Source organism: Vigna angularis, chromosome 8, assembly GCF_016808095.1.
Source record: "Vigna angularis cultivar LongXiaoDou No.4 chromosome 8, ASM1680809v1, whole genome shotgun sequence".
NCBI lineage: Eukaryota > Viridiplantae > Streptophyta > Magnoliopsida > Fabales > Fabaceae > Vigna > Vigna angularis.
In genome coordinates, this window is record NC_068977.1 from 15400586 (window position 1) to 15417059 (window position 16474).

At 32.7% G+C, this 16474-nt stretch overlaps 1 protein-coding gene across 2 annotated transcripts; it reads right to left on the reverse strand.

Annotated features, from left to right (window-relative positions):
• Positions 1 to 301: 301 nt before the first annotated feature.
• LOC108343825 (glucan endo-1,3-beta-glucosidase 3) lies at positions 302 to 12374 on the reverse strand. Of its 2 annotated transcripts, XM_052867593.1 has the most exons (5): positions 12010 to 12374; positions 10635 to 10701; positions 6205 to 7458; positions 808 to 835; positions 302 to 642 (listed from the first exon to the last, which is right to left on the reverse strand). In XM_052867593.1, the coding sequence occupies exons 3-5, from the start codon at positions 7415 to 7417 to the stop codon at positions 492 to 494; spliced, it is 1392 nt and encodes a 463-aa protein (XP_052723553.1). In that variant the 5' UTR covers positions 7418 to 7458; positions 10635 to 10701; positions 12010 to 12374; the 3' UTR covers positions 302 to 491. The 2 variants fall into 2 exon arrangements, with proteins under 2 accessions (XP_052723553.1, XP_017437710.1); XM_017582221.2 differs by lacking the exon at positions 10635 to 10701.
• Between the last annotated feature and the right edge of the window lie 4100 nt (positions 12375 to 16474).

Here is a 16474-nt window from a genome sequence, read left to right on the forward strand (position 1 = left end):
GGGTCATTTCAAATTTTGGACAAAATTAGAGATGTTGCTTATAGGTTAGAATTAACCAAAAAACCAAGATTCATAATGCTTTTCATATTTTCTTAGCGAAGAAACACCATGGAAGTAGAGGCAATAAAGTGAGTGAAGAATGATATATAAATAATAAATTTAATATATATAATGTGTATAACTATCTATTTTACCATTATACCAATCCTTATACTTCAACTATTAACTTATTGACCCAGTGTCTTTCTTGAGTTAATAATCGATCCAAGTTTTAAAATATTCATCATAAAAAGATTAGTGCTAACCAGGTAATTACATCAACGGTTTAAATAAATTCTTCTGGTTTGTTTGTACAAAAATTGAATAATAAACTCACGTTACAATTGGAAATATACATTTTGACCAACCTCGCCACCCTTTAAATACTCTACATGAGGAACACAAAATTGGGTATGCAAGACTCAAATGCTGAACAGGTAATGTGCCTAGTTTTATAAGACAGCTACACTCAAAATTAAAGTAAGAATCAGAGAGCTTGTTAAAGATCCACCATTGTAATTCTGTGACAAGCACCCTGAATTTGTGGAATTGGTAGATGGAGCCAATGATGTCCCATTTATGCTGCTACCATTTTTTCCATGACTATTAAAATATAGAGACACAAAAAAGTCATAAAAATATGAAACATTAAATTTTCAGCTCTTTTGTGAAGAAATGAGAACTGAAAACTAAAGAAAAAGAGACTATTAATGTGTCAGGCAAAAGAGAAGGCAACAAAGAGAACTATATCTAAGCTTGAATTTATACCTTCCAGGAAATATGCAGGAACCGTGACCTGTAACAATGAAAATAAAATAGATCAGGTATGTTCAAATGATGAACAACATTTATGCATGCAGGGTTTTTTTCTTTTGTGTAGCAGAACAGATATGAGTCAAACGGAAATGGTCAACAAAGGGAAAAGCTGCAAAAATAGCAACAATAATTAAAATGGTAAAAATTAATTGACAATTTTAAGAGACTTAATCTTGAGCCAAATGAGGTAAAAGAATGCAATCACGTGTGTTTAAGTAACTAGAATTAAGGAAACAACTATTAGAATTCTTAAAGCTAATCACTATTGGTAGCCAAGCACACCTAATATGTTCTCAAGAGAATAAAAAGGCAGAGAAAACGGCCATATTTTGTCACCTATAATTTCAAAGATGGTTTTGAGACAATCTCATGATATTTGAATTTCACAATTTTATACATTTTCTTAAAATACTCTCCCCCAAATAACTCTACAGAAACTTGGATACTATGTGGTGTGTAGGTCTCAAACCAAGTAGAATGAGATGTTTGGTAGAGTATTTAAGTGTTTGGTTCTCCCCTCTTAATATTAGATTTTGAGGGTGGGTTTCCCAAATACTTGGTACTAATCATAACATAAGTTTTTCATAAAAATCCAAACTGCTTGTATCTCCATCATTCATGACATCTAGTTATGTTGTGTTATATGTGGAAGGGTACCAACTGTAAACATGTATTTCCATCACAAGCCTGTTTTGGATATAATCTATAAGTTCTTTTATTAAGTTAGTTTAGGTTGTTTAGTATATGATAGTTTTTTCTGTTCTTTTTGGGGTTTAGATATCCACGTATTCCCTCTTTTTCCTTTAATGAAAATTTTCCTTTTCTGTATCTTTCTCTATTTTTCTGATCTTTGTTTTCCTTCTCTCTCACTCTTGAAGAAACTCTGATAGCTTTCGGGAGTTTTTCTACTGGAAACTATTGAAGTTTGTTGTAATTCAAACTTACTGTTTTGTTCGGTTTCCTGTTATACTGTTACTGTTTTACCAGTCACAGTATCTCATGTATATAAACACTGTTTTCTTCTGTTATAAAATAATACAGTCACTTCATTCATTCTGTTTAGTGCATACCTTCCTCTCTACCTTCTATTCTCTGTTCTATTAGTGGTATCCAGAGCCAGGTTGCAGAAACCTGGGGGTGTGCATTTTCAATCTTTCTTCACGGTGTCACTGCAGTGGCTGAAGGGTGTGGTTAAGACGGTTGAAGGTGGTCAAGAAGACAGTTCTTGAACAAGAAAAGAGAAGGCGTCATGGCTGATATTCCTGCCGCAAGCTTCCCTGTTCTCACAGATAAAAATTGGAACAGGTGGAGTGCATAGATGAAGGTATTGTTTCGCTATCAAGGTGTCAGTGCGATTGTGGAAGAGAGGGGATGTGAACCTGATCTTGGTGGCACAGAGGAACAGAAGGAGGAGCTTAGGAGGAAAGATGATAAAGCTCTGTTTATCATCCATCAATGCGTGGACGACGTGCATTTTGAAAAGATTCAGAATATTGTCAATCGTTAAGAAGGCAGTACGAGCACTTGTTGATGGATGATGGAGATAAAGTGAGTGAGTTTTTCAACAGAATATTGTCAATCGTTAATCAAATGAAAGGTTGTGGAGAAACGATTACAGACCTTATGTTGATTGAGAAAATCATGAGATCACTACCACAGAAGTTTGATCACACTGTGGTAGCAATCGAAGAGTCAAGAGACCTGGAAAAACTCAAGGTAGAAGAACTCCAAAGCTCATTAGAGGCGCATGAGATGAGAATGAGTGAAAGAAATCTTATTAAACTCAACGAGCAGGCACTGAAAGTTCAACATTCTAAGAGTAATGAGAAAAATAATTTCAAGAAATGGAAAGGGAAATCAGGAAAAGGAAAATGGAAGAAAGAAAGTAGCAGTGCAGAAGAAAGCAGCAGTGCAGAAGAACCAGATGAAAGATCTGATTCTGCAGAAAAGAAGAATCCTGAGAAGAGCTCGAAGAAGAAAGATAGAAGAAACATTGAGTGTTTTAACTGCCATAAATTCGGGCACTTTGCATATGAATGCTTCTCAGGCAAAGGGAAGAAAAAGAATAAGTTTCAAAGCAAAGAGGCTCATCTTGCACAGGAAGAATCAGATTCAGAGCCACTAATCCTGATGGTAATGACAACTACTGAAGGTATGAAGTCATTGGATAAAGGTTGGTATCTTGACTCAGGTTTGCTCGAATCACATGACGTGCAATAGAGAGTGGCTGGTTAATTTTGATAATACAAAGAAGAGCAAAGTCAGATTTGCAGACGACAGCACACTAATGGTTGAAGGAATGGGTGATGTGATAATCAACAGGAAGAACGGTTCGCAAGCTTCAATCTCCAGCGTGCTGTTCGTGCTTGGTATGAAATGCAATCTTCTCAGCATTGGACAACTGATTGAAAAGGGATACACGGTGATCATGGGAAATCATGATCAAGTTGAATTGTTTGACAGTAATAGAAGGTTGATCTTGACCAGCAAACTTTCGAAGAATAGGACGTTTCAAGTAAGGTTAGATGCAGTAGAAAACTTGCAATGTTTGTCTACTATGAAGATTGAAGAGAGTTGGTTGTGGCATCAGCGTCTCGGTCATTTAAATTTTAGAGACATGCAAAAACTTGAAGAAAAGGATATGGTTTCAGGTATACCCCGCATTTCTTTACCAGCTGATGCATGCAAGTCTTGTTTGGCAGGCAAGCAATCCAGGAAATCTTTCAAGTCAAAGATAAAGATGCGTTCAAGAGAGTGTCTAGAAGTAGTACACTCAGATATTTGTGGCCCACTTGAAGTTCCATCATTGGCAGGAAGCAAATATTTCATTGTTTTCGTGGATGAGTTTAGCAGAATGAGTTGGGTGTATACTATCAAGACAAAAGGAGAAGCGCTGGAGGTTTTCAAGAGATATGTGACTTGTGTAGAAAGAGAGAGTGGCAAGACTCTGAAGGTCTTAAGAACTGATGGTGGAGGGGAGTTTACCTCACATGCGTTTGAAGAGATCTGTAAGAGCAAAGGCGTAACACATGAGGTTACTGCACCGTATACGCCCCAGCATAATGCTTTGGTTGAAAGGAGAAACCAGACCATTATGAACATGGCCAGATGTCTCCTCAAAGAGAAGAACTTGCCACGGAACCTATGGGCTGAGGCTGTGTCGACAGCTGTTTATCTACTTAACAGGTGTCCCACTAAGCGTGTTGAAGGAAGAGTGCCAATTGAAGTTTGGACAGGAACAAAGCCATCCGTGAAGCATTTGAAAGTTTTTGGTTCACTGGCGTTTGTTCATATCCCAGATCAGAAGCGGACCAAGTTGGAAGACAAGGGCGAGCCCATGGTGTTCGTAGGGTATCATGCTACTGGGGCATACAAGTTATATGATCCGATGAAACAGAAGATGATCATCAGCAGAGATGCGATTGTTTTGGAGAAGGAATCCTGGGATTGGAATCATATGCATGCAAGCCCGGAGAAGACGCTGGTGCATGGAGTTACTGATGATCAGAAGCAAGATAGAGGAACTCCACTCAATTGAGAAAAACAACACGTGGAGGCTGGTAGATCTTCCACCTGGGAAACGAAGCATTAGTGTTAAGTGGGTGTTCAAGAAGAAGTTAAACCCAGATGGCACTATTTCCAGATACAAAGCGCGACTTGTGGCCAGGGGATTCCTGCAGAGGAAAGGAGTCGATTTTGATGAGGTGTTTGCACCTGTAGCGAGACTAGAAACCATATGCCTGGTTGTGGCGATTGCATGTGCAAACAGATGGCTGATTTTCCAGTTGGATGTTAAATCCGCGTTTCTGCACGGGACGTTAGAAGAGGTTTATGTTCAGCAACCTCCTGGGTTCAGAGAGAAGGATAAGGAGGAGAAGGTATACAAATTACAAAAGGCATTGTATGGTCTACGACAGGCACCCAGAGCCTGGAATAAGAAGATTGATTCATCTTTGACTCTTCACGAGTTTGAGAAATGCATAGTGGAACATGGAGTTTACGTGAAAAGGAATTCAGAAGGTAACCTGCTGATTGTTTGTCTGTATGTCGACGATCTTTTGGTGACAGGATCGAAGATGGAGGATATAGACAAATTCAAGGAGATAATGAAGAACGACTTTGAGATGACGGACTTAGGAGAACTTAACTATTTCCTAGGAGTGGAGTTTACTCGTTCAGCAAGAGGGCTTGTTATGCATCAGCAAAAATATGTAAAGGAGCTGCTGGAAAGGTTTAAGATGCATCAATGCAACGCTGCCCGAAGCCCTTTAGAAGTGAATGAACAATTGAGAAAGGATGAAGCTGAAGAGGAGGTAAATGAAACAAGATTCAAGCAGATAGTAGGATCCTTGCGATATCTGTGTAACAGCAGACCGAACTTGACATTTTGTGTAGGTCTGATCAGTAGATTTATGTGCAAACCCAAGAAGAGTCATATGAACGCTGCTAAACGCATCCTGAGATACATCAAAGGCATGTCAACTGATGGCATATTGTTTCCTTATGGGAGTCAGGAGAATGAGTTAAAACTCACAGGGTTTTGTGATTCAGACTACAGAGGTGATACTGTGGAGAGGAAAAGCACCTCTGGTTTTATCTATTTCATTAATGGAGCACCAATCTCGTGGTCATCTAAGAAACAATCAATTGTTGCACTGTCGAGTTGCGAAGCAGAGTATATCGCTAGGTGTTATGCTGCTTGCCAAGGAGTTTGGCTCAAGGAGTTGCTTGCTGAGATGAAAATTGAAATGGAGAGTCCAGTAAAGCTGGAAATGGACAATACTTCTGCTATCAATCTAGCCAGAAATCCGGTGAATCATGGGAGGAGTAAACATATAGAAGTGAAATTTCACTTCCTCAGAGACATGGTAAGTAAGGGGAAAATTGAAATTTCACATTGTAGAACTGAAAAACAATGGGCTGATCTGTTAACCAAAGCACTGGCTGGTGACAGGTTCGAATTTCTGAAAAGAGGAGTTGGTGTGATTTCTCTTAGTTAGTTTGAATTAAGGAAGAATATTGAAGTTTGTTGTAATTCAAACTTACTGTTTTGTTTGGTTTCCTGTTATACTGTTACTGTTTTATCAGTCACAGTATCTCATGTATATAAACATTGTTTTCTTCTGTTATAAAATAATACAGTCACTTCATTCATTCTGTTTAGTGCATACCTTCCTCTCTACCTCAAGGAGCTTTTCCACTAGAGAAGCCAGAACAAGTACTTCTAACTTTGTATTCAAATAGATTCTATGTCCACACTTTTGATGTATTTTCAATAGCTGCATTGATACTTTTCTATCCCACAATGTAGATGTGACTCATAAAAAGTTATATGTAAAGACTCCTTACTTGGATTTGTAGTGGTGACAGAGGCAACTCCTTTGAAATCACAGGTCCCAGCAGATTTAGCCATCTGCTGATAATAAGCATTGATAGCATATGTAGCATGTGCAGCCACACTATTTGGATCATAACAGGGTTGACCGTGCAGCAATGGAGAACAATCCACCTTCCCTGGTCCACAAGCCCAATCAAGTGCAGCCTGAAGCATCTTAGTATCTGCATTACTCTTGGCAACACAGAAGGTTTGGTTTGTTGTATCATTTGCAAATACAGTACCAGCATTAGTCAAGTGCAAGGTATACACTGGAGCTCCATTGGCATAAAACAGACCCCAATTATTCTCAGACACTGGACCTGTTCTCAAGTCTTCATTATAAAGCTCATAAATATAAGTGCTAACTGAAATTCCAGGTTTCTTAGGAGTCCCACTATTGTTAAGGACGTGCCTGATCAAGTTACTATTGTAAGTGTTAGCATTATCAATAGTTGCATCTGGCTCGGATGAATCTCCTTTGGAGGGCCAACCTGACTCGGTGACTAAAATAGGAATGTTGGTAAAGTTCAAATATGACATTGCAAAATAAGCAGCATCAACAACAGCATCAAAGACATTAGTATAATGCAGCATGGTGTTGGAATCTATAGCTTCTTTATTAGGAGGCAAGGGCCGGAACAAAGCATAGTCTAGAGGGATTACAGCATTGGGTTGCATGAAATCATAATAAGGGTACACATTGAGCATAAGATAGGAACCTGTTGATTGCAAAAAGTTGAGCAAGGGAACCATGACAGGATCCCAAGTTTTATTAAAAAATGCCTGAGAGGGTGGGAAAGAATCAAGGATGATAAAAGAAGAGTGTGGAGTAGAGACTTTGATTTGTTGATCAAGATTGGCTGCAACTAGAGCAGCTTGAAGGAATTTTAATGCTGAGACTAGAACAGGAGCTGCATTTGGGAGGGATGTCAGCACTTCAGAACCAACTGCTATGGCAGTAATGTTGGTAGAAGGAACATGATCTATGACATTGCGTTCAACCCATTTGGCAGCAGTGGCATTGGACTGACCAATGCCGAGAAGCTGGTCATTGGGAACAGAAACAATTACACGGATTCCTGTATTGGCTAGTGCACGAAGCATGGCTCTGTCAGCATCATATAGTCTAACATGTTGGATACCTTGAGTCTTGAGAAGGGCCACAACTTCTGTTGGACTTGGCATGTTAGTCACAGCTGTACCAATGTTCACACCGATAAAAGCATCTGCAGAGAACAACAACACATGAAGCCCTTTTGACAAACAGATAATAGGTCTTTCATTTTCAGAAGAGTTAGCTAAAGTTACCACATAATAATGATGAAATAAAACACTGAATTGGATTTATTATAAGTAATGCAATGCAAATGCAGCACCACCCTAAAGAAACACAAAAAGAAAATTGCACTTGTCCATGTTACAGCAAATCTAAATGTGTAAAAGGATTTCTTTTCCCAATCTTCCATGATTTAAAGCACGTAGCTCTTACATGACCAGTTGGTCATATAATACAGGAGAAAGTGAAAATTATTTAAAAATGAAAAATTCAAGTAATAGCCTTGTTAGCAAAGACTAACCGTGAAAGAAATTTACTTTAAAGAACACATTTACATTGAAACAAATTCAAAGAAATGTCAAAAACAAAACAGATCTACCTATTGATATGACCAATTTTGGTAATTACTAGTACTATTATACTACTAGCCCCTAATTCTATCCCCTTGGATTGCTAAGGTATTAATTATCTCATATCGGAAGCCTTTTTTTGAGTACACCATTTGGTTCCAAAAGTATCACTCTCTCTCATATTTTACTATCATTGAAGGACTAATTTGGAGAACTTTTCACTACTGAAGGGACTATGTAGCCTGACTTTAGAGACTGCTATTCCATAATTTCATTTCATGGACCTTTTAGGAGAGAATTGATGGTTTAATCTTATTTTTGCTCCCCCTCATTGGCCTGAACCTTGCTTGGTGCAACAAGAAAAGTTGCTTTCGGGGGGTTTCAAAACACTAAATCCATCCATTTAAGATTAGTTTTGGCAACAGTTAGATATATCATCATTATCTTATCTTTATCTTTTATTTTAAGTTAGTTTTTTATTATTTCTTATTTGTATTTTGGGCTTAGTCTATATTTCTTCTATTAAAAATACAATACCCTATGTAAATATCCAACATAAGGGAGATTAATTCTGCATATAGTTTTTCATTTTTCACTATATTCAACATGGTATATAGAACCAGGTTCTTTTAAGAAAAAAATTTTGTTGCCTCTACCATTACACTCGCCGCTGTCGGCGACAACGCCATTTACTGCCATCGACGACGTCGTCGCTTACTGCTGCCACTTGTTGGGTTATTGGGCTTCCTTCCTATGTGGAAATAGGCCCAAATAATGTGGATCATTATGTCTCACTTTGCTTTAGTGAAGAGGAGTCAGATTAGTAGGGCACACAAGAGTCATTTGCAGAGAGAAAAAAGTCAAGTGAGAGAGAAAGGAAGAGAGAAAGCTTTTCTCCCATAACACAAAGTTTGCACTGGTGTTTTTATTGTTGTGCAGTCGTTCAACGTTGGATCGGACTGATTTTTGGATAGTCGGTTTCAGATATATGGTTCTTCATTTTGACCGTTGGAACGTCAATCGGAGGTCTAGTTTGGAAGAAAACAACCTCGCATCAGTAGCTCTATTTTGGAGAATTTTCATTTTTTGTTCTCATTTGTAAACATTCATGCTTAGTTAGTTTGGCTGATTGAAAACATCATTTGGTGTTTTTTCTAAACCCTTTTGTACCATATTATTGATCATAGTGAACTTTTCTTTGGTCTGAACAACTCGTGGTTTTTACCTTGCATTGAGGAGTTTTCCACGTTAAAATAGTTGTTTCGTTGTGTTTTGGATTCTGTTTTTGCTCTATTTGTTTTTTTGTATTCCTCGCAGATTCTTACAAGAAAGGGGATTTGTTTTTTCTGGTGCGTTATTACTCTTTATTGAGTTGTTATTGTCTTTGGCCCTTTTTCCCATCATCATTACTGAAGTTCTAGTTTCAATCGACGATCACACAATTTTGATCGTCTCGGCCAGACAACCATTGTGCCGTCAACGACACCTTCATCACAGTTCTTACGCACTCTCAGCACCTTTTGAAATTATGGATCTACTCCCTTTTCCGTCGTGTGTGGTGGCACGTCTCGTCCCTTTTAGGCAAACGTCGAGGTCGCTCTACTTCATCTTTCAGATTCGTCGTGCGTGGTTGCACGTCTCGTCTCCTCTCAAGAAGCTATTCAGAGCATGGAGGTCACTCGTTTCCCTCTTTCAGGTGCCTTGATTGGAGAATCTTATATTTTTAAAGTTTCTCTCTCCTATTCATCAATGGCTTCTTCCGCTGATGTCTCTTTTAAGACCATTGTGTTTGACTCGTCCATATATACTTTTTCTCCCGTGGCAAAAATGGCTTTTATTAATTTATATATAGTCGTAGTAGCTCTTCAACAATGAACTCTTTATCCACTAAATGTCAACTCAACGACAATTTGCAAGAGATTTATATAAAGCAACCTCCCAGATTTGTCGTTCAGGAAAGGTCGTCTAGGTTTGTATTTCATCTTCTATATTGTCTTCGCAAATCATTAACAATTTGGTGTCACTCGAGTGTAGAAGAAGATATTTTCACTGAGTCATTTTTATTATATTATTAACAACCTTGGTACATACGATTTGTATATGCACCATGTTGAGGGATAGTGTTATGTATATTATTTTTATCTTATATTTATCTTTTATCTTTAGTTAGTTTGTTATTATTTCTTATTTGTATTTTGGGTTTAGTCCATATTTCTTTTATTATAAATAAAATTAATTTCATACATAGTTTTCATTATATTCAACAACAACGGATCCATAACTCTTGGTTTTCAATGTGAATTGGCAGTAGATTTCATTTGTTTACTAAATATTCCAACCACATAGCATAACTTTTCTGGGAAATGGCTTTATACCAAAAAGTAATACAAAGGAAATCCCACACAACCACTTTTAGGCTAGTTTTTGTTCTAGTAATCTGTGACACAATCAGCTGGCCAGAGGTATAATGTGTGTCACAAATATAAAAGGAAAATGTTTTTTTAACAACTTTTCTTGACAACATTTTTACAACAGTCTATGTGATAACTTGTGATTGATCTGTTTCAAATATACAGACCAATAAAATAGTGACACATAATCTATTGTCAAAAAGTTGTTAAAAATAATTGTTCACATATCATAGTCCAATTTAAAAATATTACAATCCATGAACGTGAACATCTTCTAAGAATGAACGTGAACATCTTCTAAGAATATTATGGTTCATGAAAAGAAGGAGAATTATTCAATAATTTTAGAATCCAGGTCAATTTACCTGTCTACTAGTGAAGACAGCCAGCTATTACATTTAGCTATAATTTTCAGCTCCACAAGTGAGGCAGCTAGAAAAAAACAGTGAAGAATTAAATCCTTCCACAGTTTATCTTACAGCCAAAATACTACGAGACCATGAGGCAGAAACTTTAAGAACAAAACAATAATGTAGGGATAGATTGTCTAATTATTCATCTTGTTAATGTGTAAACAAATCACTTTCCTTATCAAATTTAAAGTTAAAGATGAGTTAATTTACATTTTACAGATTAAATGCAGAGGCTATAATAATCCATGATCTACTTTGATTATCAAGTCTTATGGAAACCAGGCCTAAATGTTATTTCTAGCATGTTTTATTTAGCTTAAGTGTAGAGAAATTTTTACGTATTTTTCAAAAGTAAAAAGTTAAAGCAAATAAGAGGGTCTGTTTGAATAACCCTTTTGTTCTAAAAAATTAAAAAGAAACAGAAGGGGTCTGAAAATCAAACATGCTCAAAATAATTACTGTTTCAAATAAGTTGAAACAAATACTGAGTTCTATTCACGTAATATCACCACCATTCCTCACTAAGGGTATATAAGTCTATGCCACTACTATTTTAACAAAAATGTTGTTAAGTGCAACTACAAAAGAACTGTGTGATGAGTTGGTACGCAATGACATTATTCCCAAAATCCCACTAAAAGACAGGAAGGACAGAGCGTAGATTCTGCACAAAGAAAAAATATATTTCCCAAACTTTCTATTTCAGCTTTGTCATTTTCATGTAATTACAGGTAACAAGGCTAAGCCTTAATAAACAGTTGAGCTAAAAATAATGATTAGAGTAGCCACAAGAGAAGCAAAACTGCTGAAAAACAACACTTTCTTTTTTTAAGACAATCTCTGTCTAATGGTTCTTCCATACATTGAAATCTATGTGATTTCACTAATCTGTAAATTACACCCATCTAAATATAAAGGGACCCACTCATTTAATGTGACTCATGTGAATTTCACAATTAATAGTGTTCATAATGGGCTATGTTACAATGAGTTGCTAATATTTTTCAAAAAGTTGTACATTCACCACATAAAACAGAGGGAAAGAGTTGTAAACCCACATGGAGAATCTTAAGCATGACAATAAAAAACACAACTTTTTTAATTAAAATGAGTACACTGCATAATGCTCATATGATGAATAAAAAACAATGTAAATATATATATAGAGAGAGAAGCTATTGTTTAATAAAAGTCATTAGACATGAAAAACCCATTAGAGAATATTCATGTAGGTTGACTAAGGTCAAGGAATACCCAAAGGAACACAGAAATAGAAAGTGAAAATAGCTTAACGGAAACAAAGAAGGAAGAAAAGAGAAAAATTTACCTCCCAAAGCAGGGACAAACATTGCAAGCAGGTGAAAAATGATGAGCACAGCCATCAAAGCTTGTTTAGAAAAAGCCACTGTGCTATAAACAGAAAAAGAATGGTTTTTGTTGCAGTGTAGTGTGATTGCAGAATGGAAAACAATGGAGAAGGGCTAGAAAAGTTGGAAGATGAAGTAGAAGAGGAAAAAACAAAGAAAGATTTCAGCTTTTGAGGATTGGAAGAGATGGGAGAGAGAAAGTGGTGAGACAGACGAAGAAGAAGAAGTTGATTTGAGGTGTTATGTGAGGTGGAGGAAGAGGCTTGTCGTGGTCAAAGCTCTGATGAAAATTTTGTACTGGTCTTAGCAACCAATGTGCTCTTTAAAAGAGTTGATGAACAAAAAAAAATATTAAAAGTTGGCAAACTCTAACAAGTACAGTATAATGTATATAATGTGTCATGATAAAAATTATTTTTCTATTATTATGATAATCTTAATAGCATTTTATGGAATAACTAAATTAAAAATAGAAATACCCTACCTAATCCTCCCCACTTTGTTTATAGGAATGATTCATTCGTTAAAAACATGTGTTTGGAATCAATTTCTGTACTTGAGGTTTATTTGTTCTTTATTTTATAATTCACTATAGTTTATATAAATTATTTTAATTTATATTTTTTTTAAAATGAAGATTTGTTTTAAATTACTAGAATACTTTTTAATATTATAACAGTCATTTATTAAATTTAATATTTTTATTAAAATAAATTAAATTTAAAAGAAAAAATGAAGATTAGTTTTAAATTATTACAACACTTTTTAATATTATAATGTTCAGTTTTTAAATTTAATATTTTTATTCAAATAAATTTACCTTAAATATTTTGACAATGGTAAATTTTTATTGCATTGCGAAAAAAGTCAAAAATTAAAAATTAACTTTTAATATTTCAAATATTTTTCTATGTTTTATGATAAAAAAAATTATTTAAATGAATTATATTGTATAATAATTTTACTAAGATGGATAGGATTTGCATGTCAGTTTACAAATTATCTCTAAGATTAATGAGAATTATATAACATTATTATTATGTATTTAGAATAATATATCAATTATTATTTAACTTGTGTATTAAGTATTGACATTTCTGATATAATAAATATATCATTATTTGATTGGTTATCTAAGTAATGTAAACTAAAATATAATGTTGTTATCAAAAGTAGATGAAGGAGTTATTACACAAAATGATATAATATATATAAATGTAATAAGTTTACTAAAATTCGTTATACTTTGTATTTTACATGACATACTTAATATAAATATTCGAAAGATATTAATTATTATTTTATTTATTGAATTTATAGGTTAATTGTAGTTATATAATTGTATGTTTGTTATTAATTGAAATTAAATTATTTATAAATTTGTAATGAAATTGTTCCTTTTATATATTAGAAATTTATTTCTAATAGCTTTTCTAAAGATTAGTTGTTTGATTGATGAACTTTTATGACTATAAGTCAAAATATATGATAATAGAGACTTTTCCTTTAAACTCAATTTTGTAAATTTTGTAAATGTGTTTTATTTTTATTTTTTTTTTATAAATGTATGTGTTTTGTGTGTGTTTTAATAGTTGTATTTTGAAATATATTATATACTCTACGAAACATTTGTTAGATTTATAGTATGGTGGATAATTAGTTTTTAGAGTGTAACAAATAAAATATAAATTTTTTTTAGAATATTGATTTAGAATTATAGATTTTTTAAAATATAAAATTAAAGAAATTAAAGTCATAAATAAAAATTAATCAGAAAACAAATACAATTTAAGCCAAAAGAAAAATATATTTAATCATATAAAGTTTTATATTTTTAAATTGTTTATTAATATATATTAACTATTTAAATAGTGGATTTAGCTTAAATAACCTGAACATTAAAACCAAAACTAGATAAATATAGGTAATTAATTAGTGTTTCATGAATGGTAGGAATAATTTTTCAAATCATCGAATTTCTCGAAGAAGATTAAACTATTGAGTCATTGAAGGAAACAGTTTGTCTTGGGATTTAAGACAAAATAGCTTCTTAACAAAGTGAACTTGCATCTTTTATTTTTCATCTATCTAAAATTTGTCATATTTTTCAAATGGATAAAATGTTTATATAAATAAGACTTAATTACACTAAATTTTAAATATTTTTAAGGATATTCATATTAATTTTTATTAATAATTAAAATTTAATATTTTTCAATTAAACTTTTATTATTTATTTTTTAATTAAATAACATAATTATTGTTTTATTTAGTATTTTGAGTACTTTTTTAATGTATAAAAAATAACAGGTGTTAAAGATAATATAAAATATTATTATTGTTATTGGTAATGGAAGACCATTAATAATTTTATTAAAAATGTAATAAAAAAAAGTTTTAATGAAATATTAATAATACATTTTACATTATTTTTAATTGGAGGATTAAATAATATTTGAATGGGTTGTTATTTTATTTTTATCACATTTGTTTTTACATAATTCTATCCTATAAAAATTTCAATTGCAACCAAAATTTTCAACCTTTACTTTTTAAGTTATTTCTTATTCTCTAAAACACTTGATACTTAAGACCTTAAATATCAACCAAAAGTTAAATTGCAATTACTGAAGGAGCTTCAACACAATAAGATTTTACATTAATAAGTTATTAATAAGATATTATCTATTTTAAGTCAAACTCTTGCTTTTATATCATTTCAAAAGGTCTTTTCTAATAGATATAAATTTATGTTTCTTTTTATTTTATTCTATATGCGACTTTATCTGTATTTTAAGAATAGGAGACAATATCTATAAGCAGCATTTCATAGCACCCGGTGGATGATACACCTAAATGTGATTCGCGATCACTAAATATGATAATTAGCACCTGTTCCGACAACTGGCACTTAGGATGTGTTATTTCCTAATGTCCTTGTCGAAGGTAATCGTTTTTGCAAAAATATTTTAAATTCGTTACAACATTAACGAGTATATAAACAATATTTTAAATTTGAAAATATAAAAATAATATAAAATTGTTTTGAAAAAAAATAATGATACTTTAATAATATTATTTTGACAATATTTTAACATCATTTATGTGTCATCATGGGATTGATTTATGTGTTATCATATGATTGATCTATGTGTTATCATGTGATTGATCTATATTAATGTTTATAATTGTTATTATGAATTGTGAAATAATTTTGAATTAATACATAATGACATATAGATGATGTTAAAATGATGTAAAATATTATTATCTGGAAAAAATATTTAAAATTGTGTGAGAGGATCAGGGATGAGTGAACTTGGTTAGTACTGGAGAGAGGACAAGAAAACGGGGCTTTAATTATGGAGAAATGTTTGATTCGGTGTTGGTATGTGGTAAAGTGATGAAGAAAGAGGTAGTCTGTGTGAAATGTGAATGCTGCTGTCTGCTATTGCTGCAGAGTGTGCAGTTGGGAAGAAACGGTAATTGGTGGGCACGATCTACGAGAATACATCTGCTCAATTTGGATCTTTAGCTTCTCAATATGTTATTAAATACATATTTAATGTTCATTGTGTTTTTTCTTTAAATAAATCTATTAAAGGAAGTTACATAAAAATCCTGACCAATATCCTTATAATTAATCATAACGATGATATATCAATATTAAATTTTTTATAATATTTTGAAATAACACATTTGTTATATTTTTATTATTGGAATTAAAATACGTTAACATAATAATAAATGGTGAGAAGTTATATGTATAATGTATCAAAATATTATTAAATTTTTTGTGTTAAAATATTTTTTAATAAGAATAACACTTTGATACAATGTATATATCAATTTTTTATTAAATTTAAAATAGGTCAACATAATAATAAATAAATAAATAAACTAGTAAATATATATATATATATAATATCCTTTTTTAATTAATAATTGCGCTTTTATAATAAAAAATATTTAAACACCCTTTGTTATGTACTGTATCGTAACTGTTTCGTTTCTATCATCACAGCTATTGTATGGAAAAAAAAGAGAATACTAAAAAACAAAAAAAAAAAAAAATTTGTTCTGACAAATTCTTTCAATAACATATTTTATATTTCAAATTTGTTTTTTATATAAAAATGGAAAATTCAGTTCGATCCGTTTGAATTTATTATGGATTGGTTATTTAGTGAGTTAACTTAACTCGACTCTCTTATTAGTTAACTGAAAAAGTTTGAAATCGACCCAACCTATAATGGGTTGATGCTTTAAATAGATTGGCTCATTTAATTATAACTTTTTTTAAAATAAAAAAACTATAATTTTTTTTAATTCTAAAAACATGTACAAAAGACAAACAAATAAATTTTTAATATGGATAATTTTTGTATCACTTATCCATTTATAATATTAGAATCTTGAATAGAT